The sequence below is a fragment of the Agelaius tricolor genome, unplaced genomic scaffold (genome assembly GCF_023055355.1).
Source record: "Agelaius tricolor isolate 1412-34295 unplaced genomic scaffold, bAgeTri1.0.p SCAF_17, whole genome shotgun sequence".
Lineage (NCBI taxonomy): Eukaryota > Metazoa > Chordata > Aves > Passeriformes > Icteridae > Agelaius > Agelaius tricolor.
Window position 1 is genome coordinate 11,518,681 of NW_027269277.1, and position 23,874 is coordinate 11,542,554.

Sequence of the window (23,874 nt, forward strand, 5' to 3'; positions counted from 1 at the left end):
CCCAGACATGGCTTTTGTGACTCTGACAATAAAGTGCCATTTGTCTCCCCAGTGAATCATCTGGAATAAAGTGGAGCTTGCCCTGCTTTTATTGCAGCAATGACAAATCCATTCAGCAAGACCATGCCTTTTAGAAGTCACTTCTTTGAGCAGAACTTCATCTTATATTTTCATTTATATTAATGAGAAAATCATGGTGATTTAAAGGAGAGTTAAAAGTCAAACAGTTTTTAGTTTTACTGGTCACATTATACTAATTTACTAATTAAATAAAGTGTTCAACTATTTAGGGATTTAGGATCTGTTTTCCAACTAAAGAACTTCTCTATTGCTAAAATAAAAGGAGTAGTAAGCACAATGAATCAGCAGTAGTTAACTGGAGATCATTTTGTGCTGTATTCACCCAGCATTTCTCTGAGACTGTCATGGTTTTGTGCTCTGGTTTTCAAAATGGAAACCTAAGTTTAGGTAACTTCATTGGTTATGGTTGATGTCTTTGTGTTGTTCCAAGGACTGCATTCTGGATAGAGTTTGGTTTATTGAAAAATGGGAAACAAGTAACATAATTTCCATAAGAATTCTTTACTATTGAAGCATTTTATTTCAATGAATATTTGTCTTTGAAGGGAAAGCCTGGCAAAGATGGAGAACCTGGTCAGCCTGGTAGGGATGTGAGTAATTCATATGTTTTTAATCCAAACAAACTCTTTATAAGCTTTTCTTTTGATATGGAGAAGATCTGAGTGTGATTATATTTCCCTTTTCTTGAAGGGTTTACCTGGTGGGCCTGGAATAAATGGTGCTCCAGGAAGAGATGGTGAAAAGGTATGCCAGGATTTTTGTCACTATTGCTGTAATAGATGGAAAATTTGCCATCACTGAGTTAATTTCTGCCTGAATAGTAATTGCATTGCCTTTGCTATTACAGTGTTGAGGAATATTTGCAATAACTTGTTTATGTAGTGCTGCACAGTATCAGAAATGCTCTTAATTTCATTGGTAGGGTGAAAAAGGTGACATGGGTCCCCCTGGTCCTCCTGGAATTGTAAGTTGCTGATCCTTTATTTTTTCTGCATTTGGTTGACAGTGTTGTTTCGTTGTAGTTCTTGGCTGATTGAGAGTTCTATCTCTGGGTACAACACCCAGAGCACCAGAAAATTTTTCATACATACACTAACAGAAACAATGGTTTCCTTCTTTCAAGATCAGTTCTGTGCTCTGGGATTTGCTGGGTCACAAACACAGGCTAGACTATAACCTCAGACCAACAGGACTGAGTCAGCCTCACTGAAGCCTGTTGTAACTATGTTGGCTTGGCAGGCAAACAGCTTCCTATTGGGGAGTGCTCTTTACTGGAATTTTCCTTGGTAATTCAGTGGAGTGGGGAAAGCATCCTGTCATTGGCATAAGGTTCAAAGTATGTTGAACTTTCCCTCCCTCACATCTCTTTACAATTCCATGACTCTTTTCTTGGCAATTAGCTTCACATGAGCATGTAACATTTACAGGTCGTTCCAAGGCCAGGCATTGATGCAACAGTGGGACCAAAAGGTAGCAAAGGATTGCCAGGACTTCCAGGAGCCAAAGGGGAGCGTGGATTCTCTGGCAGGCCAGGCCCGCCTGGCTTGCCAGGATCTCCAGGTAGGAGGGCAAGCTTTAAATGGAGTTGTATGCTCAAAAGTGTGATTGGGTATTTGGTGAGCAGCGACACCTGTATGTGCATTATACATGCACAGAGAGGAATATAATGTTTCTAATGATACAGCTTATATATGGGGGTTTTTTTCTCATCAATAATTCTTTCAGTAGTCCTGTTTTTTGTTTGTTTTGTGGGGTTTTTTTCTAATCATAAACTTAGTTGTTGAGTCTCAGGTAAATTTTTCAAACAAACATTTCCAAAAATGTGAAATATGTATCATTGTCATCCTTACAAAAATGTGATGTAAACCATTAAGCTAGGAAGGAACTAAGTCCTTTCTGTCTTAGGGATCACTACTGTTGGACCTCCTGGCCCACCTGGCTTACCTGGTGAGAGAGGACAGAAGGGAGATCCAGGCTTGCCTGGAGTTTCTATTCCTGGGCAACCAGGAGTTGAGGGACCACGAGGACCGCCAGGACCACCAGGTCCCCCAGGGCCACCTGCACCATCTGTTGCTCCTGGTAAGTGATGATCACATAAACACCAAGTAGAAGAGACTAAACAGCTTTGACATTTGTTTATGTTTGGAATTCTGTGGTTTGTTTGGGTATTTTAATTCCACCTCCAGAGATGTTTATCAGCAGCTGAAGTCCATGAGATTCTATTGCTGTAGGTTCTCCAAGTTGCTCCCGTTGCAAATCAAGACATCTGTAGGAGAACCTTAGGCTTAAGAACAGGTACAGAATTTGTTCCCTACTAAGAGCTGTGATAGCAGAAGAGTCAAAGGTGTAACTTTTCACAGAATTCCACTTCCATTTCATAAATATTCTACTGTGTAGACCATGTGAAATTAGCTTAGGAGTGGAATTAACTTTGGATGAAAGCATTTAGCTCTTTTTTTGGTATGAGAGTAGGGAATGGCAGATGGAATATAAAAACTGGAAAGCGGTAGTGGAGAGGGGCTAACATGGTTCAGGAAGGAATTTAGTGTCTAGATGGCATTGGCATCTGAAATGCCCTTGCTCTGATGCTGATTCATAGGCATGTTTTTATGATATGAGGCTGAACTTCAGAATGAAGTGTAGAGATGGAAGTGTGTAGGCTGTGGGAAGCAGTGGGAGATGGCTGAGGTTGCAAAGAATTGAGGATTGCTGTGTAATATCACTATTTCTTTTTGAGATTGAATTACATGTGTGGGTTTTCACCAGCAATCCTGTCTGAATTGCCAAAATGTTTGGTCTGTGATTATGGTGGGTGTATTAGAATCTCCACACAAATACATTTTTGTACTGAATACATCTATTTGGTGCTGCTGTCAGTCTAACACAAATAGATAATAAAACCTCTCCTGATTTTCCTTAGGTGAAGGGTTATGTGAGCAAGGGCCACCAGGTCCTCCAGGAATTCCAGGACAACAAGGTTTTACAGGGGAGCGAGGCCAAAAAGGTGCAGTGTCATGGCTATATTTTGTATTTTTCTCTTTTTTTTTGAAGCTTGGTAAAAAATTGCAAAGCCTGCATTAAATAATGATTAATGGTGCCCCTTCCCAGTAGGGTTGAGTGCAGATGTTTTATGTCTCTGTGTAAAAAAGCTGTTTGCTTTGAGTGTAGGATACTCCTTAACACCTAACATTAAAGCACAGGAGTCTGAGTGACTGAGGGTGTAACCAATAATGCTCTTGAATAAAGTAAAATAGAACCTGAGGTTTATGAGTATCTCCCAGGCAGATAGAAATTGTGTGCTTTGTAACAGCGCTGGCCAAGTCCGTTTGAAAATTCATTAATATTATTCATTAATAAATTTGACATTTTTAATGGAAAGCAGCATTAAAATTAGAAATTAGCTACAAGACTCCTAATTTGAGCTGATCAGTCTGCAGTGAGTTTGTTTGTTTGCTAAGCAAAAGAAAGTTATATTTAATATATATCCTTGTTTCCAAAAAGACAACCTTGCAATGAGGATGCTGATATGGGTAAGTGAGAATCTTTTCCTAGCCCAACCATGGACATCATAAATTACTTTAGACATCTCACTTAATTTTGTACTCACTTGAAAGAAAAATATTTTTTGTCATGGAGATTGTAAAGATTAACTAATTAACCTAAATGAAATGCTCAAATATTTCACTGATGAATGTCACATATGTCTGTATGTGAAGGAAATTCCTAAGCTTCTTGAAACAAATCTTTTTTTCCTCATTAAATACTTTCAGTCTATTTTCAAATCAATGAAACATTCCCAATATTTATTTTACATTCTTGGAGTTTAAGTTTAGGATTTTGATACATGTGGTTTATAGTTGTAGTTAGAAGTGTCAAGTACCTCCTTTAAAAGGGGACACTTTTGCTGAGAAGAAAAAAAGTCCATGGTTTTATTTTCTATTTCTGAAAACTTTTGTTTTAATTCTTTTGCACTGTCATAAATACATTCTAATTGTAGCTGATATTGGTTTTCTGACTCCTTGCCACCAAAAAGCTTTAGTTTAACTTGGGGGCAGGGGGAGGCTTCTAATTTTAAGCAATAATTATTTAAAGTAGTCACTTTGGACCTGGTATTATAGATCAGTAGGAAGAAAACAGTTGCTGTTTTACTGAATTCTTTTAATATTTTCTAAAACCTGATGTTCAAGTACACTTTTTCAATGCAAATCTTTTTAGGTGACCGAGGAGACACGTGCTTCAACTGCATAGGAACTGGAGTAACTGGTCCTCCTGGGGAGAGGGGACCACCAGGACCTCCGGGTAGTCCAGGTAGGGCTGGAGTCTTCACAGGATTGCTTACTATGTTCCATTAAGTCACTTTTTATCAGGGTTGGCTGGGTACAATGGTCACAATATATCTGTATATTGAGTACAAGTTCAAATGTGCATTTGTCAGCTCCAGTGCAGTGTTGGTGCATGTTGTGTTTTGCACAGCTGGAAAGAAACAAGATGGGCATGTGTAAAACAAACACTATTCTTTGAAAATCTCGTCTTTGAGAAATATTTCTCTGTTCAAAGACAGCCTTGCAAGCATTCTGCATTTTGAAGGTTTAGGGTTTGCTGTAGATTTAACTGAGAGAGAAAAATTGACTTCTACTACTGCTATCCCTAGAATAATGGAGGAGCTGGAGCTTTTTAAAAGCATGGTGGTTTTTGACACTACTGGTTCAGCTTAGAGTTGCAAATATGTTTCTGCTCAAATAAAATTAAACTCTCAAAAAAAAGAACAACCCAGAGTAAATTTTGTCTGGTTTTAAAACAACTTGGCTATTATCAATGAAACATAAGGTTTGATATTGCAGCCTCTCGAGATTTATATTTTTCTTTTATGTTTTTCTGCACTACTCAGGTTCTCCTGGTTTTCCTGGACCAAAAGGTGAAAAGGGGCTTCCTGGATTAACTGGCCTTGTAGGGCCACCAGTAAGTGGTGGTGTTATATTCTGGTGGGGAAAATAGTGTCTCATTTGTCTTGCATGATAGGTAGATCTGTAAACAATAGATTTAATTTATTGTCTAATACGTATTTGTTGGTCCATAGCTATCCTGAATGCATGAGTCATACATTGTTCCATACTCAGGGAGTGAAAGAAAAACTAAAATACCTTCTTTTTTTTCTTTCTTTTTGTTTTTTTTTCTCCCTCAGGGCTTCCCAGGCACCCCAGGTGCTCCTGGTAGACCTGGTCCTAAAGGAGACCCAGGGGATGTCCTGACTTCTCCAAGACTGAAAGGTGACAAAGGAGACCCTGGCTTCCCAGGACCTCCAGGTCTCCCTGGCATAGATGGCACTCCTGGACGAGATGGACTGCCAGGTTTGCCTGGCCCTAAGGGGGAACCTGTGAGTGCCATTTGAGGCTGTCTTTGACTGGATGGATGTTTTGGGAAGTCCTGCATGCATTTGACATAGTGCAGATAAGAGAACTGGCACAAATGCACTTTGTCTGTATGTGATAAGGCAAGAGTTCTCTCCAGTAAATGCCAACCTAGTGGTGATACACTGAGGTATCTCCTGAATCTGCCAGTGCTCTAGAAAGAAGCTGAGGCTCCTCTTGGGCAGTGTCAGGGGGTCCCTTCTGCCTTGTCTACATTTCACCTATGTACTGGGGGAACTAAGTAGCCAGGTTTAGGCCTGCTCTCTACCATGTTAGCAAGATGTAGGCAGCTAATGAGAGCTGGAAGGATGGAAACTGCCAGAGAGTTTCAAAGCAGAAACAATGAAACACTTTACTCTTTTGATAGCAAATACATTATCTTTTCCATCATGCTCTTTCTATTTCCAGGGCAGTGTTGCATTCAAAGGAGAAATGGGTATTCCAGGTGAGCCAGGGATACCAGGTCTTCCTGGAGAAAAAGGGCTTCCTGGACCTCCTGGTTTTGGTCCACAAGGCTCACCTGGTGAAAAGGGCATCCAAGGTGTATCTGGCCGTCCAGGGCCTCCTGGTGTCCCAGGTGAGTTGGTCTCTGTGTGCTGTTGAACAAGGGCTGCAAAGCCAAACTTTGCCCCTTCTCAGAGCATAATGCTGCTTTTAAACTTCTCCTAGAGGCTTTGTATGGCCTGTTATTTGTGTTCTCCCTTACTGAGTGTCCTCACAGACCCAGAGGGAGGGCAGCATCTGTGCCATGTCACTCTAGGCATGTGCCTCACCTTCTGCTCTGACCTCCATGGAAGCTTCTCCTTCCCCACTGACTGCAGTGGAAATGCACTGTAACTACCTTTGTCTGCTTGGCTATACTGCAGCTAAAACAGGTTGGGGAAAAAAAGGGGTTGCTTTGAACAACTTTGCTTTTGTTACTTACTTGTCAACTACACAGATCCTAATCAAGTTGTGCTGGTGTCAGCTATGGAAATACTATTCACATGATGGTACCTAGGATGAAGCTATTAAAAAATAACAGTTCAGAAAAACTGTCTGAACATTGAACAGGGCATCTGAGCCTCTAAGTGCTTTGAGACTTGGGACTAGAGAGCCTATTGAATAAAGTATTGCTGATATCTGAGTTCTCTGTCTGCTTGGGATGGGGCTGGCATTATTTTTGCTTAAAGAAAAACAGAAAAACAACTCCTACTGAGTGATGCATATTTCTGCTTTTTGGTTTTAGGTCCAAAAGGTGACCCTGGCCAGACTATTACAGAACCAGGAGTTCCTGGTCCCCCAGGTCCTCCAGGAAGAATTGGTGATCCAGGTCTTCCAGGTAAAGCAGCAGTTTAGATACCCAGGAGATTCCAAGAGCTTTTTATTCTGATTCTGGATAACTGTGTTGAGGTTCTTCTTTTTCCAGGAGATCCTGGTCAGCCAGGTCAGCGTGGTTTACCTGGCATCCCGGGTGCAAAGGGAGAGCCAGGTATTCCTGGCATTGGACTTCCAGGTCCACCAGGCCCAAAGGGTATGTCTACTGTCCTGTTACTGTGTTGTACTGGCTGGAAGAGGGGACTTTTTACTAGGGAGTGTATTTCTGTCTCTAGCATCCTTTAAAAAATGTTTGTCCTAAAGCTATACAACTTTATAATAGTTTCAGAAATACCAGGAGAAAAAACCGCTGAACTCTCATTACTCTGTTCAGTGTCCTGCTCCTTCTCAGTAGCTTACCTTTTTCAGTAAACCAATAACACTTTGGTAAAACTTTGGGAAATGAGCTTGAATCAATAAATGATCACCAAATGCTGCCTCAGGATGTTAATGTTTCTAATGTGAACTGCTTGAGATTTTTGTAAAAGCTCACAGCATAGGGAGTGCCCCCTCTGAGAGTCCCAGAGACCCTTTGTGGCAAAGACTGAATGCTCAGAAGTTCTCTCAGCTCAGTGCTTGGGCTAGCACAGAATCTCTTTTCATGGGCTTTAGGCATGTCTGGAGGACTTGTTCTAATGCTCTCTGGTGTCCTTTCTGCTCCCTAATCTTCCTGTCATGTGTAGGTTTCCCAGGGACTCCAGGCCCACCTGGAGCTCCAGGAAGTCCAGGTCGCCCTGGGCTGGATGGACCTCCTGGACCACCTGGTTTCCCAGGAGAGAAGGTTTGTGTTTACTATAAAACTTCCCTTAGAGGTTTTTCTGTGTCACTGGGAAGATGATGAGGAGGATTTCACATCTTGTTCTCAGCTTTTGATGTTTTACTTGACAGTTTGAGTGAGGGTAGAAAAATAGAAATTGAACTCCAAGATAGTGGCCATTTTTAATTTGTTACTTTTAACATTTTTAGGAGAGGCTAAACTTAGAAAATCCCCTTTTATTTTTTTTAATTTGTTATAGGGAGAGCGTGGATTTGGAGTTCCAGGACCACCTGGGCCTCCAGGACCCCCAGGCATAAAAGGAGTTCAAGGACCTAAAGGTGATCCTGGCTTCCCAGGAAACCCTGGTCTGCCAGGCCGGGCAGGCTTTGATGGAACCCCAGGGCCCAAAGGTATTGAGAACTCTCCCCTGTTTTGTTCTCCTATTGAACTTTTTAAAATGTAGCTGTGCTGGGAGGCATGTGGCAGTTAAATACAAGCAGTGCTGACTTTAGAGCCATTACTTCTAAATCAATTTTTCCAAAGCAGACACACCTGTGTAAATGGAAGATTGTGTTTTCAAAAGGCAGCTAAGGGAGTAAATCCCAATCTGTGGGTCAGTACCTGAAGCTCTGTATTCTAAAGACAAATAATGCTTTTATGGGGGTAAAACTTTATCAATAGCATAATTGTCATTTAGATGCACTGTGCTTCCACAGGCATAGTTAGCAATTCATTTACCTCTTCTCTTGACCATGGTCTGTACTGACCTGCCCAGCATGCCTGGTTTGCTGGGGAGCATCTTTTGTGTTTGATGTGGATGATGGTGCAATATAGGTGTGTGTAGCCTAGAATCACAAACTTCATGTGGTCCATGTTGAGTGAGGACAAATCTCTGGTCTTGGGAAATAGCCTCTGGAGTGTGTGGTTTTTTCTCTGTTAGATCAATGTTTGTTTGCTTGCAAGGATGAGATTTCAAGTACAATGTGCAGGGACTCTGCTCTGAAAGCAAATGTCTCTGAAATTAGTTCAGTATTTGTCTAATCAAGAGTGTTCTTTTAGGTGACCCTGGACCAAGTGGACCACCAGGACTTCCAGGCCCACCAGGCATCCCTGGCATTGGTGGTCAAGGTCCTCCTGGATCTCCAGGACCTCCAGGTCCTGTTGGCCCCCCAGGTAAAACTTATACAAATGGTTCCCATAGGTTATTTCTGGCATATACAAGCAGGGACACAAGAGGCTGAAGGTCCAACTCACAGATAGTGATAATTAAGTTTGTCTCTGAAGGGAGTTTGGTTGCCTTTTGTCTAAAATGACTGGTGATTGATGAAGATATGAACTTGTTCCATCTCTACACAGAAGGGTACATGTGTGTGCATGTACATCATTCTATTAATAAAGTTTGTTCAGGGAAATTCCTTTTCTTTTCATTCAGTGAATGGGCTTGCTGTGCACCAACTCTTGATGTTGCAAATATGTGGCAGTCACCACAGTGAAAATACTTCCTGTGGTCCTCAGCATGCCTTGCACCAAAGACCTTCCAAAGACATCCAGTTCCAGTATTAAATATTTAATTCTGCCATGCCTGTAAAATGTTTGTGTTGCATGTCTGTGAGCTGCACTATTTGAACATGTTTGTGTGTCGGCACTGGGCTTGTCATTGTTTGCAATGCATGCTGACAAAGCCATGGCCAGCTCTAAGACCCATGGATCATGGGTTGGTTGGTCACATTCAGATCTTTATGAACCATGAGCTGAGATTCAGCAAAGTGCTGAACTTGAAGGTGGGCAAGCACTTGAGTAAACAGACCCATGGAGTTTGAATTGTGCTTGCATGCACAGTGTGGGTCAGGTTTCAATCTGTTCTTCCTGAGTGGGGCAAGGAGCATGTGGTCATGGCACCAGCCAGCCTGGGGTGTGCCCAGTGCTGGGAGCAGGGCACAGGAGGGGTTGGGACAAGGCACACAGGGGTTCCCTGGGGCAGCAGTGGGTGCTGTGCCTGGCTGGCTATGCTGACTGTCGGGTCCTGAGCTGCACTGGAGCCTAAACTGAAACAGAAGGACCTGATTTTGGGGTGATGGGGGATGGATCAGTGTGGGTTTGGATGTTTCATCCAATGCATGTTCTTTTGTCTTCCTGTAACATCTCTCTGGTGCTAGCCAGAGTTTGATTTCATGTGTCCACCAATTGATTCTGCAAGATACCAATGTTGACAAATGCACAATGATTACTAGAGCTGATGGATTTGAAATGCCTCTATTTTCACTCTTCATGTCTGTACTGACTAATCAGTGTGGCTATTAACAGCATGGGACTCTGAAATCTGATGCATGCTGGAAGGTCCTGCTTGAGAAATCCTTGTTTCCCTTGGCACTGCTCTGTCTCTGTTCTGTGCAGAATGCCTTACATTCTCTTCCATCCATCGTGTGTTTTACTAGGCTGTTTTGATTCTGATCCTTTATGCAGCATTAGGGTAAAGTTTCTGGGACTGTTTCTCAGGTAATTTAGAAAATTCTTGGAAGGAAGTCCCTGTTCAGAATTTGCTTTCTCTGCACCACCATTTATTCAAGTAGTTAGCAATAGCTCAACATTTTTCCTTTTTTGAATATGTAACAAATTACTTTAGAATTTAATGTGTTGTCTATGTTGTTCTAATTATGATGTGGTTACATTTTTGAGACCAGAAATTAGATTGGAATTAATTTCTATTTGAAAAAACATCTTTACCGTTCTAGGTATGGAGTTTGTCCTATGTATTATGTTGGGTTTTTTCTACTTGCTGATAGAAAGCCCTCGAACACAGAGCATGTGTATCCCCTGTCCATCATCTGCTACTGTGTTTTTTTCTGTGCAAAATAGCCACTCCAGGCACCTGACACCAGGGTTTAAAGCAGTGATAAGCTGCTGCCAGAGGGGAACACACTTAGAATTAAATAAATGCAAGTTTATAGCTTATGCTATCAAGAAAATTCAATCTGCCTTTTCAATGTGCACAGAACACATGATGACATCACTCCTGAACTTGTTCCTGCAGCTGAGAGTGGGGTCACCATTACAGAGTTGGAATTCTGCTGCCTTGGAGTTATTTATGAGGTTTTGGCGTGGTGGTGTCAATTATCTCAGGCCATGCCAGGGCATGCAGCATGCAGTGTACCATCTGTGGTGTAACAATGTGTGCTTACATAATAGAACTAAAAGAATGGGCAAAAACATTGAAAGTTTTTTTGTGTAATAAGGAAGGAACATCTTTTGAAAATCCATATTTGGAGGGATTTAACAGAATGTGGGGCCAATCAATGAGAAGCTGATTGATAAGGGGGTTCTCTGGTGTTCAGAAGGGGTCCAAGCCAGTCTCTAGAAATGAGAGTTTTGTAAGAAACATATCAGAAAAAGCTTGTTCCCCACTTTTGTAAAGAATACAGACAAGGAGAGAGGGGAATTTTTTTTTTAAATGTACCATCAATATTTGAAAATATCTGTGGCTTCTGCATACAGGGATGGATGCACTTTGAAAAAGATCTCCAAGTTTCCTTGCAGTCTGGTTTCTCTTAGCTACATTAGCATTGAATTCTTTGTATTTAGATCTGTTTTCAGTAACTTTAGATAGATTTTTTTTTTGTCTTTGTTCTAATCTATGTGTGCTTTATTTTGTTTCCTAATTTAATGACTATTACAACTGCTTACTGCTACCTGTCTCAACTTCCTGATGAGCTCTAACTCGTTGGCTTTTGAACCTCAGGTCCCCCAGGTACTGTGGTTTCTTTACCAAAGCCTTTTCTTAACTTGAGATTTATGAATTCTCCTTTTTGGTCAGCTACATTTCCAGAGTGAGCATCTTCACTGACTCTGTGCACTGGAGGGAAATGAGCCACCTGCTTCCTTCAGCACCTGGAGCTCAGGGTCATTAGCATTGAACAATCTTAAGCAAATTTTGACAATTATTATTTTTCATTTAGGGAAAATACAATGCAGTGCAGAATTTTGCTAACCTTCAAAAATATTCAGCTGATGTTATCTTAGAACGTAGGAAAATTGAGTAATTCATGGACATACGTGAATGTGAATACCTAATTTTAAAATACAAACGGATCTAATAAATTTGGCTTTTTCTTTTTATAATCAGACTTAAAATATTGAAGAGAGTTGTTTTCCTTTTGAGATTTGAATTGCATTTGCTGCATCTTAGTAAAATTTTAGTCATGTTTCTTTTCAGGAGAATGTGGCCTTCTAACACTTGGAAGCCATTAAAAAATAATTGGTTTTAGAAGAATTGCAGGGTTTTCAGCAGTGCTAGGAATGGATTACAACTAAAACTATTCCTACAGACACACAGATCTCAGCCTTTCCTGACTTTTTGCTAAAAGGTTTTGTCTTAACCACATTATCTAGGGCTGCAAGGCATTCCAGGGGAGAAAGGGGATCCAGGTCCTCCAGGCTTCGATATTCCTGGTCCTCCAGGTGACCAAGGAGCTCCAGGATATCCAGGACCCCCTGGACTACCAGGGCCTCAGGGTTCACCTGGGCCCCCTGGCAGGGATGGAATACCTGGATTTCCAGGTAAGTTCATGTATTTTACCTGTGGAGAAAGACCAAACTGCAGTGGTAAGCTCTTTATGCTTGGCCATGCCAGCTTAATGTGCTTAGGTGTTTATCCTACCTATTTAAAGTTGGATATATGTGACCATTACACCTCATACTTCAAAAAAATCATTGTAACAAGATTTGTTGCATTAAAATCCTTGTTACCTTTTCCCTCTTCCCTGTAACTTGATGTAAATATTTCATACATTATTCTTTTTCATAACTTTCAGATATGGCTTTGATTATCATTGTTATGATACTTGTCTAATTTATTTTGTGATTTTTTTCCTAGTCACTGCTATAATTAAGAATAAAATTTGTTTAAAGAAAATCATAATAAATGCTACTTAGTTTTGTATTAATTTCCTTATTCTAAGTGTTAGACTATTCAGTTAAACTAGTCTGTTTTGGCCTTTGAAATAGAAATGCTAAAAATGAATTTCAATAATCTCTTGGATAGAGGGAGCAATACAAAAGTTTCTGCAAGTACTGTATACTTAATTGTCCTCTTGCCTTTCACTCAAGTCAAGTTTGTTCCAATAGTATTTGTGTTTCAAACCAGAGAACTAGACCTCTTGGAGATATAAAGGTGCTTTCTACCACAGCAGAGCAGTGCAAATTTTCTTCTCAGGACCTAACTGGAAAAATTGCCACAATTTTCAAGTGTCATTTTATCTGATATTAATTTATACAATAAATGAGTGCTTGTAATTCCCTTAAAACAGGCATGTGCTGGTTAATAAATACTGTAGACATCCAGGGAAGCAAATTTAAGGTACCTGTTAGGTTTTGAGTCTCTGTTCAGAATGACAGTGTGGTTGGTTCAATGCTTTTAGGTGCCAAAGGTGAGATGGGTGTCATGGGAGCTCCTGGTCCTCCAGGGCCTCCAGGAACTCCTGGAAGAAATGGTCTGCCTGGCTTGAAAGGTAATGTTTGTTTTATTCACCCCTGGAAGGGAAACAGAATGCTGTTTTCCCTCTCCTGTGTTGAAAGAGCTTTTGTAATACTAACATCTAGGTTTTAATTTCTGGGACCTGCCTAAGTTATTGTCTTATGACAGTGCTGATGTTCAGTATTGCTTTGCATTTCTAAGCCATAGCATTCAATCACTATTTAGTTGATGTCATGAATTGTTAGCTATTTTAGAAACATTTCCTTTGGATTGATGGCATTGAAGTAGGGCAATATTTCTGCAGTGTGTTTTGAAGCCTACTTAAAACAGCAGGAAGAAGAAAATCAGTAGCTTAGGGTTATGGAGTCATCAAGAATTAGCTATATAGGTATCAGAGAGTCTCTTCTCTCTGCATTTTCCCAACCCTCTTGTTGGAGATGAATTTTGAAAGAGTTTGGTAGAAGAAAACCCAGTTCACCTCTCCAGAACAAGGAGGCTCTGAGTCCAAAGGTGCCATAGCTGTTGTGCTGGTAGCACAGCATGGCTCAGACAGGCACAGCTGCTTCCTCTGCTGCCCAGAGCTGGCAGACACCCCTGTGCACTCCATTCCCTCAGCTTTGTTCCAGGGCTAAAGGTGCTGTGGAGCACCTTCCATGAACTGCCTGATCATTGGGTGAATTCCAACCTCATGAATAAATCATGGGATGCCTGTATAAGACAAAGCATGACAAATACATTAGCCTACCTTTAAGGATTATTTTTTCCTTTTGTTGGCTGTACCTTCTGTAGGTAATAGTGGATTACCTGGTCCACCAGGACCTCCTGGACCAGTGGGGCAGAAAGGCATCAAAGGTGAAGCAGGTCTGCCAGGTCCACCAGGAACACTTGATCCCAAACAGCTGGGAGCAAAAGGAGAAAAAGGCGAGCCGGGTGTTCCAGGTAAGGAACTTTGCATGTGGGTGTGGGGATGTGCTTTGTCCTCTACACATACTAGTGAGCTGTGACTGAATCCATGACTATTCATTCATTCTTACAGAAAAAAAATTAATTTGGAATATAAATGTGGTTTAAGGGTCTTGTGTTTAGGCTTTTTTAAAAGGGATTTTGTGACCAAGTTCCTTTTCATGGTTAGTTTGCAGTGTCCTTGCTCATTAGCTGTTACTATTATTTGGCACATGGCAGTTTTGTAATAGCGCTGAGGTGCTTTCAGCAGGATTACAATTCACCCTTCTAGGAGTTATTCCTAAAGAGATGAGAGAGTTTTCATAGCTGCTGTCCTGGCTGCATTCCTGCTGTCTCAAAGGCCCTTTGGTCTTTGCCACATAGGATGAAATTGCTCAGCTCATCTTCTCTGTATTCTCCCTTTGGGTGTCTCTCTGTACCACCTATGAGCTGAATGTCATCTCTGTGCGTGTTTCTGCTTGGGAAGTTGGCAGCCTGGAAGTCTTTTTCAAGTCTGTGTTCTCTCATTCTTGCTGGCTTCTCTCTCCTCCCCAACCAAGGGTTCTGATGTCTCCTTTGAACTCTTAATTTAGTCTTGAGAAGAGTAAAAAATATTCTACCCTAGAGAGAGCCAGAATGCTTTTCCCTAATGTTGTCCCAGCCATTATTTTGTTAATTTACCTATTGTATTAATTTCTCACAAGCCAAGATAGGCTCCAAAGACACCATTTTTCTTTTCCTGGGGAAGGCAGGTTTAACTATGTCAGCAGGGCAACACAAAGTTCTTATGGGATAACAGCCACATAGAATTTGTAAAAATATGCTAAAAAAACTTGCATTAAATTTTATAATATATTAGTACCAAAGTGATTTTGGTGTAGCAATGTAATTTTAACTTGTATATAAATAATCTGAGTTAATGCAAAGGTTAAACTGGAGTCTCCTCATCCAGAAGGTAGCCCTTGAGTGAAGTATATTAGCATTAGTCGTAAAGTTACTTTTTTCTCTACTTACTATATTGTTCCTGTTCTGTAGTAATTTTAAATTTTCCAGAACAAATACTTTGTGTTCTGTGATACGTTTTGTTGCTAAGTTGGGGAATTATATTTACTGAAGAAAAATCCCTATTTGGTTTTTTTATTCATCCATAGCTACATCTGATCTCTTAAGGTAAAAGAAAACATACAGTAGTAATGCTAGTAATAATAATAAAATGTGTATTTTTCCCTTGAGGCATTCCTGGTTTATCAGGCCAGAAAGGTTATCAAGGTCTCCCAGGTGACCCAGGCCCACCAGGACTTAGTGGCCCACCAGGTGTGCCAGGATTGCCAGGTCAGTAAACAAGGCCTCAGCTGGGCAGCTTTGATGAATAAAGATTTGCATTTGTTTTTATCATGGAGTTGGGATGTTAATCCACTTTATATCTAAACTAACCTTAGGGATTTGCACTTAAAACTGCAGCACAGTTTTGGGACATTTAAAGTCATTAAAAGACATTTAAAGTCATTATCCAAACACATGCTTGAAGCCCTTTCCTTCAAACAGAGTCAAGAGCAGGTTTAAACTGATCCCATTGAAGATTAAGGTGTCTTTCAGGATGACTGCAAAAGTACTTGCTGCCTGAGCAAGCAATGTGACTGCAGAACCTCCCAGCAGGACTTTCATCTCATATGTTTATTTCATATATTGCTAAGCATTGTATTTTGAAAATGGCCTAATGGATGTATTGCAAAGGCTGTCTGGGTGTCAAATATTTGCTTTTAAGAATTGAAAGGACCAAGAAAACTAATTCTGTTTTGCACCACTTCTCCCTACAGCTATAACAATTTATCTGAGATCTTGAGTCCTTACTTGCTGTGTCTAATGTAGGCCTTGCTCTAGGGAAGGCTTAGGGAATATTGTTAACATCCAGGACTCAAACTAGTTTGGGCATTGTAGGTTGCATTTAATTCTGTAAAAGAAGCTGTGGAATACTTGTGGCACATAAGGAGGTGATGTGTTTGTTCTGCAGAGGAACTCATGAGAGACCATGTCACACCAGTGCTGAATCCTTTCAGATGGTGACTGAATCCTGGACTGAGATTTGACCTATTTCATTAGACTTGTTTCAAAACATCAGCAGCGGCCCTGATCAAATCTTTGCTTGCAACAAAATTAAGGTGTTGAATATTTTACTACAAATAAGTGTGGAAAAGCAAGTAGGAGCAGTATGAGGCCTAAAGCAACTCCAAATCCATTGCTTGTAATCAGATGATAATCATGTTCATATGAGAATGCATGGATATCAGAAACCTGTAATTATTGCCATTAATTAACTCAATCACACCTTTCCTAGGCATCAAGGGAGACATGGGGCTTCCTGGGCAGCCAGGACCAACAGGACCTCCAGGATTAAAAGGAGCTATGGGAGAGATGGGCCTTCCAGGTTAGTTTCTGTGCTTGAAATTTACTTCATTTGGGCCAGTGTTCTCCTTTTATATACCCCAAAGATGACTCTGCTTGTGTCTAGCATGTAATAATAGCAATAAAGATGAGGATTGCATAAAGCCCTACATACATAATCGAGATTTTTAGGTAATTGTTTTAGTTTGGTTTTAAAAATAAAAAAACATTAGGTATTCAAGGTCAGCCAGTCAAATTGTTAGGCCTTTCTAGTTGAGTTGCTGTACTTTGAATGATTTCTGTAAATTACTGCAGAAGTGTTTTGGTTTTTTTTAAATTTCATTTTATCTTTTGGACAGGTCCCCCTGGGCTTAAAGGCAACCAAGGACTGGCAGGACGTCCAGGACAGCCTGGGCCTGCAGGATTTCCTGGACTGAAAGGGGAGAAAGGTGACCCTGGTCTTTCAGGCATTGGTATTCCTGGTCCCCCTGGACCAAAGGTACCATTACAAACTCCTTCAATTGAAAATTACATGAGAAAATTAAATTTTGTATGATTTTTTTTCCCCCTCAACTATTACTTTATATATACTAAGTATAACTGTAAATATGTATATAAATATATTAGAAACAAGCAGGGTTGACTTTTCAGGTAAGATAAAAATTCCTAATTTTAAAGGTGAAAATATTTATATATAACTTAATCAGGTTAAAGCAGAAGGTTGTTTACCAGACTTTTCCAGTTGGATTTACTTAGTGGCCCAGTCTTCACTGTGACACTTCTGTAGTTGCTAGGGATTTATACAATTAATATCATTCTCTCCCTGTCTAATTATGTAGTTAATTCCTAAAAATTTCAGACATGCATTTAAGACCAAATTACTAATAATATAGCATGGTTACTTCTGCTTAAAATTTTAAAGTTTGTGTAAAGTCTGTATAAAGTATTTTAATTAAGATTTACTTTTATCATCCTTTCTGCCACCCACAAAAAAAGTGACAAAAGTATCTTCAGAATGTCTTACAGTCTGCATTATCATGGGGTAAAAATCTTTGATTCTTTCGGAAGAAAGGAAAGTACTTTTTTCTTTAACATAGGCCAGTTCTGAGGAAAAACTATGATACTGTACACAGAATTATAGGAGAAGGCTGTTGAAAACTATTGTTTTTGTTTCATTTTGTGTTGAGATGATTCACATCAACTGGACATGAGGAGAGGTGTGCACAATATACTTGTGACCTTGATGTGATGGTAGGATGGGGAACATACAATAAGGGCTTTCCTATCTTAAGAAATCTGGGTTTGTATTTCTGCTTAATGTTTTCTAGGGAGATCTTGGCTTGCCTGGATACCCAGGTAGTCCAGGTGCAAAAGGTATAGCTGGAAATCCTGGTTTGCCTGGATTTCCAGGCAGTCCAGGTGCAAAAGGAGAACCAGGCCTTCCTGGATTCCCAGGTAATCCTCAACAGTTTTTTTTTTTTCATTTCCCCCTTGCTAATATTGGTATGAACAGCTAAACACAGTGAGTAACTGGAGGAGACTCCAGCTTCTCAGAGTTTCTGGCAATCTGCTGCTTCTAAGCTTTGTGCTGTTGGAATTGTCACTGCAAAAGTGTGGGAATGCCTCTCTTATGAGTGTTTTCTGGAATTGTTCCTCTGCTCTGAGGGGATGGAGCAGCTGTATTAGTTAATATTCTCCATAGCACTCACTCTTACCTCCTCTAATACGCAAATATTGGGGTCAAAAAAAAACTATCTATTTTTTTTCTTCATGAATCAATAAAAAAGTGCCATCCTGGAAGACTTAGCTGTTTTTTCCTATCATTTATTGTCAAAAAAAATGTGTTCTAAAGAGAAATCTCTGAAATATCATTAAATTAGGTTTTGCACTTTGTTCTTTAAAAAATATTAATAGTAGTTGTTCAGAGGTGTATGTCAGTTTTTTCATTCAAAATTTAAAGAAACAAAGTCTTTACCTTGGCTGCATTTAGAGCACTAAAGGCTGTTTTACAAATATGCTTGAGATGCTTTGACGTAGAAAATTAGGAAATTTACAACTGTGGTCATGGCAACAGGAAGCTTAGCAGAAAACAAAACCTGACCATGAACCTGACAGTTTTTACCCTCTGTTTCATGTCATGCCTAAAAGACTGAACAGCCACAAGGTGTATTGAGACACTGCCTTGGTCAGGCTCAGGTGCTGTTCAGGGCAGACACTGCAACAGATCAGGTGTTTCTCCTGCCTCCCACTCAGCTCATGATGTAGGGGTGAGAATCCAGTGTAAACCCTAAGACCATTTTTACTTTTTCAGGCAGGGAAAAGAGGACTGGGGAAGGACTATTCAATCCCAGTTCATAATGCTTTCAATTTGTTGTCAAGCAGAAACATCTGTCTTTAAAATGGTAACTGTTGAGTTGCTGTGTCCTTGGCCATGAGCACTCACCAGTTAAGAGGAGGCTTGAGAGTAGCAGAAAGGGCAGTTGTACCAGTATGTTTTGTTTCCTGTGCATTTTTTGCTTTCTAATTCATCTCCTTACCAGCTGTAAATCTGCAAAATGAGCATAAATACAGCATCTTGGTAGAATTAGCTCATTTGTAACTCAGGGCATCTCAGATTGTAGCATTTCAAGATCTGCTGAAAAGTCAGTTTTGTTCATTATTTGATTGAAATGTACTTTCAGGAACACCAGGAATTCCAGGACCAAAAGGTATTGAGGGCCCTCCAGGTAATCCTGGCCTGCCTGGACCACCTGGGCCAGTAGGTGAGCATGGACAGTGCAGCAGAGATCAGCTGCTTCTTGAAAAACATAACACATCAAGGCACTTCCTTTCTTATCCTTAGCATCAGGGAAATGTATATGTACATGGGTGCTCAAACACCATTGCACACAATTCACTGAAATTATACAGCAAAGAAACAAATTTTAACTTTATTTTGAGGACTTGTATTTGCTGTCAATTCATTAGCTATTGAAACAAGAAGTTAACTGTTTCTGTACTTACCAGCTTTATTTATGTTATGTATTACAGTGGTCTAACCTGTTTTTATAGGAGCAAAATCCTAATTTATTCTAAAGAGAAGCATTATATTTTTAGCAAACAGTGACTGCTTGAAAAATCACAGACCTAAAAGGCTTTTCTAAATTGTCAGGGGAGAGAGAGAAAGGTTTAATTTTAAGATTACACCCGTGTAAATCTTTTCTTGCATTACCACACCTTTAGATTCAGATAGTGGTGAAGAGGATGCTGGTTTTCCTTACTGCAGTTTAGGCAAGACTGTGCTGATGTGTTCCATCCCTGTTTTAGGTGATATTGGTCGTCCTGGCCCTCCTGGTCCTTCAGGGGAAAAGGGACAGCCTGGTCGAGATGGTATCCCTGGACCAGCGGGTCAGAAGGGTGAACCAGGTTAGGTGTCCTTCCTGTTTCTTTCCTCCTCTTCACTCTGCATTGACATGTCCTGCTTGCTCTATTCTTTCTTTCCTGTAACTGCCCTTACACATTCAGAACTGTTCCAGTGGTTCCTGGCTGCTGGGTGGCTCACAAAGGGTGCTGGCAAGCTGCCAGGGAAGCACAGGACAAGAATTCAGCCAGCTCTCCTGGATTTCATTACCTGCCTTTAACACCAGCCCCTGTTCCTGTATCCCATGGTAGCTGTATTGCTTCAGCTCAGTTACACAGTGGATAAACAGTGTAATCCCTGCTCTAAAGATAGATCTGCAGACAAAAATGCAAACATATTAACTCCCAAAATCTGAAAGAATGTGGATTGCAAGGGGATGGAAACGGTTATGAGGGTTATGGATGCATTCAATAGCAAACCCTCCAACTTGGGGGAGGACTGGTGAGTGAATGAGAATCCAAGTCATCTCAAGGAATCACTTACTTAGATGAACTGCACTTTCATTGTTCTAAGCCTTATATTCCCATTCCTGGAGACCTGAAAGCTAAATATTAATTTTTGTCTAAATCGATCTTTTTTTTTCAGGTCTACCAGGTTTTGGGCGTCCAGGACCCCCAGGACTCCCAGGATTGTCAGGTAAAGTTTTTCTGTTGCCCTTTGTTAAAAAGGTTCAATGTAAAATATATTTACACACCAAAACCAAGAAGGGTATGTTGTTTTTTCTGTAACAAATGAATGCTATAGCTACAAATATTTTTTTTTCCTCAGCAGACTGTTTTAAATTAACCACAGCAATAAAGACATTTTATTACTGACCACTATATTTTGTAAATTAGCAATTATGCAGCCCGAATAAATGCACACAGAGCAATAGCCTATTGCATTGTGTGGAACTTTGCTGACTGGTGTCAGTAAATAAAGCATTCATACAACAGATGACAAATGAAGCTGCTTTGCAAGTATAGGTATTTTATACATTGCTCTTCTCTGGTAGCATTAAAGCTCCTAAATTCTCCAGGCTTATTTGAAAATTATGCAAGTATGTCTTAATTTTCAGCAACATCTCAAGAAAAGGATGGAGTCTTAATACTGACAGGTTTCTTCATAGAAACCCTTATTTGTAGGCTTACAGTCTCCAAAGTTGTTTATGAATTACAGCATCATTGACTTAGGAAGACTTTTTAACATGTTATAATCTATAGCACTTTCTCCTGCAAGGATTATTAGCCCTCGCTCTTTTCTGAATGTTAGACAATTTTACCCTGTCTCACCCTGCAAATAAGGGGAGTTGTGGCCAGACTTGTGCCTTCTGCAAGAGAGAGAAATGGCTTGGCAAGTTGGCTTTTGGGCTTTATATAAATTTGTAACAGTATTCACAAAGATGACTTTTTACAGGGCAAAAAGGAGAACTGGGGTTACCTGGCCCACCGGGACCCCCTGGACTTCCAGGCCCGAAGGGAGAACCAGGTTTCCAGGGATTCCCTGGTCTGCAGGGTCCACCAGGTCCACCAGGAATACCAGGGCCACCTCTGGAAGGTCCTAAAGGTAGCCCTGGCCCACCAGGTGTTCCAGGAAGGCCAGGTAAGAGCATGATCCATACCTGTGAACATCTGCCAGTACTTTGATATTTTGCTGGTGGGTCATCAGCCTTTAAATTGGCTCCATTTATTTGGATGGATAAGATCAAGCCTCATGGCATAGGTGTGTGGGCAACTAGAGAATTTTGTTGCCAAAAAACCTATAAATAAACTAGCTTTAGTTTCTCTAAATTTCGGATGCCTGGCAGCAAAAATCAAAGGCGTTTCCCCGCGGGAGGTTCTCCGCATGCTGCCCCAATAATCCCTCACAAGCACGATCCGGCCTCTGAACGTCTGAGGCCTTGGCAGTGTCGCACCATCAGCAAACGTCACCGCGCACAAACACCAAACGTAACAAGCCCCATCATTCTGAGTCATGAAAATCCAATTCCCACTAGCATCCCAGCATGGTCAGATTGGACACTGCTCCTCATCTCCGGGCCATGTAACACAAGTCATTGCTCCATCGTGGCTCCCGTGGACTCCGCGCTCCATCGTGCCGTGTTCATCTTTCCATTCCATGTTTGCATCTTGTTCCTGCACCAACTAATTCTGGGAATGAGAAAACACTACACTGAGTTAACATGGCTGAGCAACTACCTGGCCTGTGTTAGAAACTGATTTCTGTTTTGTGGTATAGAATGTTTATTTGCATTTAGATACTGCTCTTGAAAAAATCTAATTTAAATGAACCTGCCACTGCTCCAGCTCAAGCTTATTTCTGGATCTTTAATCCAGAAGTACTTTGCTACATCTAAGATTCATCTCACATAACAGGCTTGTTATGTGCTCCCCTAAAGGAGACTGCTTTCAAACCAAGCCATTGGTTGATGACAGGGATTTTCTTCCTTTGCAGATTAATGGTGCAGTAATATTTTTGTTTATTGCCCTCAAGTTATTCTTTAAATAAAAGACTTTTCAGAGGAAAGTTAGTTTTGAGATAGTACATTTGTAAAATAGCTGCAACACAGATATTGTTGATTTTTGGGTATCAAGGGAGAGTTTAGCATTGCAGTATACACTTGAAAAGATTTAAAGGTTCCCATTTTCCTCATGCTTGCTTCTGACACAAGAGGAGGCAGTCACACTGAATAATGCTTCTTTGAATGGAATTTTATCAAAATATTTTCCCTAGAGCTGGAATTGAATCATATGTTATTATCAATAGCAATATGAGTTTTTTCTTTTGCAGAGTAGGCTATGAACTCATATATACCCTAACTGTCTATTTAAAAAATGAGTCATTATAAACATTGGTTTTAATCTATAACACCTTAGAACTGGGGTGCTGTTTGCCAGTACAATGAGGTTTTCTTTTAGTGCCAGTAAAAATACTTCCATTGTGTTTCATCCTAAACCTGCTTTGTGTGTGACTGATGTGGAACAACCACCCTATGGGTTAATAATCCCCAGCCAGTCCCAATGCCTCCCTGGTTTCCTATTTGGTTGGTAGAATGTGGAGTGCATGCCTTCCCTCCCTTTTCCTGAAGGAACTGACTGTTCCCTGCTGTGCCCCAGGGGCTCTAACCAGGCACTGGATCATCCCTGCAGCATGTTTGTAGCCCCCAGTTTGCTTTGGACTTTCTGTTAATTCTTCTGTATACAGGGTAGTGCAGCAATTAAAATTTTGGCCCAGGACAGTGACTGGTCCATAACAGTATAGGCTTTAATTTTTAAAAGTTTCTTATACAGAGGAGATCTCCAAACTTTAAAGAAGTCTTTAAAAGTACACCAGGCTAAGCAACCTCTGAGGTATAATAGAAGTACCAATTGAGATCTCTGCTCTGCTGTAGCACTGGGGCTTTATGGAGCTGCTCATCTGTTCACACTTCCCTGCCTAAATCAAGTGTTTACTGATTCTGATCAGCTGGGAAGGTGGAGCAATGGTGGGACTCATTTTGTGCAGGTTTATCAGAAGGGGAAACAACCAGTGAGGTTCTGCTCAGCCATGTTCTCTCTCTTTTTCTCTTTCTTTCTCTTACTTCCATTTTTGTTGCATGCAATGTATAAAGTGAAGCATTTGTTTTGCTCAGTTATGTGTGAACTAATGTGGATAAACCAAACTATTATTGCAGTTCTGGTACAATCAGCACTCCAGCCTTTTGTTTCTAATGATAACAGAGTCTATTGTTGGAATGCTGATTTTGTAACATTTCAACATAAGGCAGTTACTCATAAAAGCAGCTGTGTGGCTGTCAAATTACCCCTTCCAGGGACAGAAATAAAACCAGAAGCTGTTTGCGTGTACTGTTTGTTGTTGACTTCTGGGTATATTCTAAGATTAGTAAAAGAGATGAAGTCAAACATGATGTAGTTCTCTGACTCCAGTTGAGTTATCCCTAAAATAAACATTGATAGATGGTGTTGGCATAGATTTAATAATTCATTATGAAATTATGCCAATTTCCAGGGCAACAGAACACTGCTGTTACTCCACATGTCTGTTTTCCTTGCTATGAATAATAATAGTTTGGTGTTTTGCACATTGTATGTAAAGGAAT

The 23,874-nt window shown here is 40.5% G+C and overlaps 1 protein-coding gene across 1 annotated transcript in view; it reads left to right on the top strand.

Annotated features, from left to right (window-relative positions):
- COL4A5 (collagen type IV alpha 5 chain) overlaps positions 1 to 23,874 on the top strand; it is a 74,569-nt gene that overhangs the window by 38,027 nt on the left and 12,668 nt on the right. The window contains exons 16-41 of the mRNA XM_071442454.1: positions 627 to 671; positions 772 to 825; positions 1,004 to 1,045; positions 1,509 to 1,641; positions 1,987 to 2,160; positions 3,002 to 3,085; positions 4,297 to 4,389; positions 4,970 to 5,040; positions 5,264 to 5,455; positions 5,898 to 6,066; positions 6,718 to 6,810; positions 6,898 to 7,002; positions 7,529 to 7,626; positions 7,862 to 8,012; positions 8,662 to 8,775; positions 11,989 to 12,156; positions 13,017 to 13,106; positions 13,862 to 14,011; positions 15,248 to 15,346; positions 16,350 to 16,439; positions 16,756 to 16,895; positions 17,725 to 17,851; positions 19,078 to 19,158; positions 19,703 to 19,801; positions 20,382 to 20,432; positions 21,192 to 21,377. Of these exons, the coding sequence (XP_071298555.1) occupies positions 627 to 671; positions 772 to 825; positions 1,004 to 1,045; positions 1,509 to 1,641; positions 1,987 to 2,160; positions 3,002 to 3,085; positions 4,297 to 4,389; positions 4,970 to 5,040; positions 5,264 to 5,455; positions 5,898 to 6,066; positions 6,718 to 6,810; positions 6,898 to 7,002; positions 7,529 to 7,626; positions 7,862 to 8,012; positions 8,662 to 8,775; positions 11,989 to 12,156; positions 13,017 to 13,106; positions 13,862 to 14,011; positions 15,248 to 15,346; positions 16,350 to 16,439; positions 16,756 to 16,895; positions 17,725 to 17,851; positions 19,078 to 19,158; positions 19,703 to 19,801; positions 20,382 to 20,432; positions 21,192 to 21,377 (2,899 nt within the window). The remainder of the gene's footprint in view (positions 1 to 626; positions 672 to 771; positions 826 to 1,003; positions 1,046 to 1,508; positions 1,642 to 1,986; positions 2,161 to 3,001; positions 3,086 to 4,296; positions 4,390 to 4,969; positions 5,041 to 5,263; positions 5,456 to 5,897; positions 6,067 to 6,717; positions 6,811 to 6,897; positions 7,003 to 7,528; positions 7,627 to 7,861; positions 8,013 to 8,661; positions 8,776 to 11,988; positions 12,157 to 13,016; positions 13,107 to 13,861; positions 14,012 to 15,247; positions 15,347 to 16,349; positions 16,440 to 16,755; positions 16,896 to 17,724; positions 17,852 to 19,077; positions 19,159 to 19,702; positions 19,802 to 20,381; positions 20,433 to 21,191; positions 21,378 to 23,874) is intronic.